Source organism: Hippocampus zosterae, unplaced genomic scaffold (genome assembly GCF_025434085.1).
Source record: "Hippocampus zosterae strain Florida unplaced genomic scaffold, ASM2543408v3 HiC_scaffold_172, whole genome shotgun sequence".
Classification (NCBI taxonomy): domain Eukaryota; kingdom Metazoa; phylum Chordata; class Actinopteri; order Syngnathiformes; family Syngnathidae; genus Hippocampus; species Hippocampus zosterae.
Window position 1 is genome coordinate 51,553 of NW_026262797.1, and position 4,803 is coordinate 56,355.

General features: G+C 59.3%; 1 protein-coding gene across 1 annotated transcript; it reads right to left on the reverse strand.

Annotated features, from left to right (window-relative positions):
* Positions 1-3,137: 3,137 nt before the first annotated feature.
* LOC127594501 (RING finger protein B-like) lies at positions 3,138-4,402 on the reverse strand. The gene is given in 2 exon segments (XM_052056364.1): positions 3,138-3,244; positions 3,247-4,402. Coding segments are annotated over 2 exon segments (1,263 nt in total).
* Positions 4,403-4,803: the final 401 nt, after the last annotated feature.

Consider the following 4,803-nt stretch of genomic DNA (forward strand, 5'->3'; position numbering starts at 1 on the left):
GCCCTCTTCGTTTCCCTTCGGAGGGATGGAAAACCCGATCATCACGTTCATGAGCCCGGCCAAGATCAACGGTGGCAAGGCTTTTGCCCGGGTGTTCATCCACGAGATGACCCACTCCTGGACCGGCAACCTGGTCAGCTGCCAGGACTGGGGCAGCTACTGGCTCAACGAAGGCTTCACCTGCTACGTGGAGCGCCTGGCCCTGCGCAAGCTCATGGGCCCCGACTTCCAGGAACTGCTGGCGGAGACCAACATGGCGGAGCTGAACGAAACCATCAAACAGCTGGGTCCCTAGCACGAATACACAAAGCTAGCGGTGAAGCTGGGCCACGAAAACCCTGACGACGCTTACTCCCGAGTGCCATACTACAAGGGCGCCAACTTCCTGCACTCGGTCGAACACAAATTCGGCTATGAGTCCTTCCTCAGCTTTTTCCGGGAGTTCATCCGCAAGCACCGAAGGGGGGTCATCCTGAACTAGACCTTCCGGGAGGCCCTCATGGAGTTTGCGGGGGCTCGGTGGGAAGAGGTTAGGTGGGTCGACTGGGTTTAAACTCCAGGTTTCTGTCCTTAGCCTTTGCCCTTCAAATCCAGGCATTACCAAGAGGTGCTCGACGAAACCAACCTTTTGCTCGAGGGCAAACTCACGGCCGCCAGTGACTTCCTCTCCACGCTTTCCAAGCCAGATTGCGTCAGCGTGTTCAAAAAGCTTTTATTTCTTGAAAAACTATCGTAGAAGGCGACTTCCAACACTGCCCTCAAAGGGCACCTAGAAGAACTGGAGGTGAAGTATAAGGTGGGCTCGACACTGACCAGCCTGGACTAAAAGACAGGCTGGGCGATGGCCTGCCTGAAGGCTGGGGTAGACGCCTTTGAGTACGCCAGGCAGGAGCTGCTGACAAAGACAGGGACACATTCAGTAGTGAAGCGGGTGATGGGGGTGCTGTGCAAGATCGACCGAGCACGGGCCCGAGTGCTGTTCGAGCAGGTGAAAGGCAACTACCACAGCATAATCAGACACATGGTGGAGCAGTAGCTGGAACGGTGACAAATCACATGAGCTTTTTGAACTGGAACATTGGCTGAAGCAGGAGGGTCTTGCCTTCGGCCGGCTCAGTGCTGGCGAAATTGGAGGGGTCACTCGGCACTGGCTGGTCGCCTCTTAGCATTATCAGCCTCAGCTGTTCCACGGTGTGTCGCTTACCCACCAGAGCCTCTTGGTATAGGCTGTGGAAACTCTTCACGCGGTTGGAGATGTCCTCTTCGAGCTGGCGCCGCAACTCGCACTCTCGGTCCCGTTACTCGCGCAGGCGCTTGTTGTTGTTAAGCAGCACTTGCAGCCTCTGGTTTTCCTTGGGTAGCTCCTGGGTGACCTTGTCGAACCCGGCGATGTGGGAGTTGGTGACGGCCTTGAATTCGGCGTGTTCGCGGGCCACCTGGGCAATGACCCGGTGCTGCTCCTCGATGAACCTGCGGAGGGTGAGCTTGTCTAGGTAGAGCCCTTTGAGACGCTCCAGGTCCTTCAGCTTTTTCTTTTCAGCCTCCACTTCGTGAGTGGTCTTATGCTTGCGGTCCTTGCGGCGCTGGGCCTCTTGAAGACGCTTGATGCCGTCCTCCAGACGCTGCTGCTCCTGCTCGATCTTCTCCACCACCCTGCGGATGTTCTCCTCGCTGATCTCCTCCAGCTCCTTGCTGAACACCGTGTAGTTGAACCGCGCGAGCAAGTCGCCGACCAGGTTGGCCTGCCGCTGCTCTTCCTTGGGGGCGGGGTTCAGCTCCACCTCCCGCGGCACCTCGACGTCGTTGTCCCGGACCGCCTCAGGCAGCTGGCGCATTTCGTACAGCTTGACGCGGGTAGGGCGCTTGCTGGTGTGCTCCTTGGTCTTGGTGCTGGCGGCCTGCTCAGGTCGGGTCATGATCTCCTTGCTGGCCTCATACTCCTCGAGCAGCCTTTCAAACTCAGCCCGCTCGCTCTTCTTGAGAGTGTACTCCACCAGCCCCGGAAGGTCGTTAATCTCCATAACGAATCACTGCAGTTCCGCGACGTACTGGCTGCAGACCAGCCGCAGCTCTTCCTCCTCGGGGATGGGGTGCAGGCCCAGCCAGTGAGCCCGCTGCAGCTAGGGCTGTCTGCGCCGCCGGATCAGCCCCTGCTTCTTCTCCTTTTTTTCCTTCTTCTCCCGGTGGATGGCCACTGGCTCCTCCCTGTCCTCGGGCAGGATCTGCGACTCTTCCTCGCAGTAGCGCAGGTTGCTCAGCGACTGCCGGTGCGGGCTGGGCGTCAGCAACGGTGACTTGTTCTCTTTGCTGAAGCTCTTGTTCCGCCGGATCTTTGGGGTCTGCAGCTGCTCAGGTTCACTCTCTCTGCTGGGCGATCGCTTTGCGCTTGACTATCTCGCGTTGGAGGTGCGCAGCAGGACGCTGTCCACTCCCGAAAGCATTCTGGACCCAGCGAGGGCAGCACGCCTGGACTCTGCCTGATGCTCAACCCAGCCCAGATCGCAGTCCTCCTTGACCAGCCGCTTGGCCACCCTCACCAAAGCCTTACTGAATTTGTATTTAAGGATGGCCACCCTGGCCAGACACGCCTCCTCGAACTAAGGACTAGGCAGCCCGCTGATCGGACCGGTGGGGATGCGGATGGCGCTCTCGAGCAGGGTGAGAAGCAGCTGCCTGCCAAAGCACAGCTCGGCGGGGTAGACAGTGTGTCTGTAGCAGGTAGCCCGACTGACTGCGCGTGACATGAGCTTGAGCTCGCCCTCTCCAACCTCGAAGAAGTAGCTGCTGCTCAGCTCCATGATTTCCCAGCTCGCAGCGCGGGCGCAGCGGAGGCCGAGCAGGACAGCTGCCCAAATAAGATCCTCACTCGCCTCATTGCTCTCCTCGAGGGTGCGCCCCCATTCCAAGACGTAGCTGATCCTGTTTTCGCAGAGGCTAAGCCCAAGCACTTGCTGGAAGAGGTCGGCGGGCGCGTGCCTGCTGGACTTCATCAGGCGGTAGGCGGTTAGCGCCTGTGCGGGGGAAGGGAAGGCCTGCGTGAAGGCGCTCTTGCGGGAGCCGTTCAGCTCTGCAGTCGAGTTGAGTACCGAGTCGAGGAGCGAGCTTTCGTCCATTTCGGATTTGAATTTGATGAGCCATCATTTTTTTTCCCGGCCCGCGGAACTAAGGTCACGCAGCACGACCACCTCATTCGAGGCACGGCTGAACTCCCAGCCTCCGAAGATCAGCACGTGCGGGCCGATGACGTCGCAGTGTGGCCGTAACGGCTCAGCGGCGCCTGACCCTCGAAAACGCCCTTCTCCCAGCGCAGGTCTGCATCCGTGTTCAGCACGATGAAATAGTCGATGTCCTGTGGCGCCACAAAGTTCTGCATGCCCTTGGCGCCCGAGTTGAGCGACCACCCCCCGAAGTAGACGATGTCAGAGAGGGATACATTGGCGGTATGCCCGAACCGTGGTAGAGGCGGGGTGCCACTCACCCGTAGCCGCACCCACTCGAATTTCTCAAGGTTTAGGATCCTCACGTCGTTGTAGTAGCACTCGCGCAGGCCAGTGCCCTGCCGGAATCCTGCTTCCTTCTGCCGCTAGTCGTTGAAGCAGAACCCGCCTTGGATGATGATCGACTTGCCCATTTGGACGGCGGTGTGGCCCTGCCGCGGGGAGGGAGGCCGGCCTGCGCATTGAGGCTGTGACCAGGCCATCACTTCGAGGTCCAGAATATAGACGTCGTTGAAGTAATCGCGGCCGTTCCAGCCTCCGAAGATGAGCATTTTGCTGCTGCCGACCAGGGTGGCGGAATGCCCGAACCGGGCACTAGGAGAGCCGATGCCCTACGGACCCTGGTACCACGTGAGCGTCGCAGGGTCCAGGGCGTGAAGGTCTCTAAAGACCTTTTCCTTTTCACCCTTCCCGCCGAAAATGATGATACGCGAGCCCGCCAAGATGGCGGAGTGCCCGTATCGGGGGGCAGGGGGAGTGCCATTGGTCTTGGCCTTGTTGAACTTGTTGGCACTCACGTCCAGCAAAAAAGTGTCGTTCAGGTACATGTATCCTTCCTCCTTGCTGCGGTAGTAGTGTCCCCCGAAGATCACGATTGAGTGTCCGCTCAGGGTGGCAGAGTGTCCCCCTCGGGGACAGGGGTTCACCCCGTCCACTACTGGGTAGGCCCATTGCCAACGCCGTGTGGCGAACTCTTTGTTCAGGAAATAGCTGGGCTCGCTCGACTGTTCGCTGTCCTCTTCCTATTCGTCCGCGCCCTCGTCGTAGTCTTCCTCGTCGTACATGTCTGCCTCCTCAGGATCTCCTTCCTTGTCTTCGCGGTAAGGATCGTCTTCGATCGGCCCGCTGTCATCGTGGTCGTAGGCAGACATCTCCTGCGAGTCACCAGGGTGGCGGGGGTCCATGGGCTCGTCCAGGGAAGGGGCCTGGGGCTACTCGTCGCGAGAGTCCTACTGTTACATTTTATATCAAGTCCTCTTTTGCTTGAGCCTCTTTTTGGTAAGGAACAGCCATTTGTAGGCGCACCTCACCACCGTCTTGTACCGCGAGCTGAACTCGAGCTGCTACCCCAGCACGTCGCTGAGAGTGCAGCCAGTGACCATCCGGCTGCTCCCGGACACGGGCTGCATGGAGGCGGCGTGCTGTCGCTCCTGAGCGAGGGTCGAGCTCTCGACCTTGCGCTCGAGCTCCTTGAGCACACTATTCATCTGCACACGGGCGGACATCTGCGCATTGCGGTAGCGCAGGTCGTTGATAGCGATGAGTTTGTCCTTGTTTTCCTAGGCCAACTGCTCGATCTCAGCCT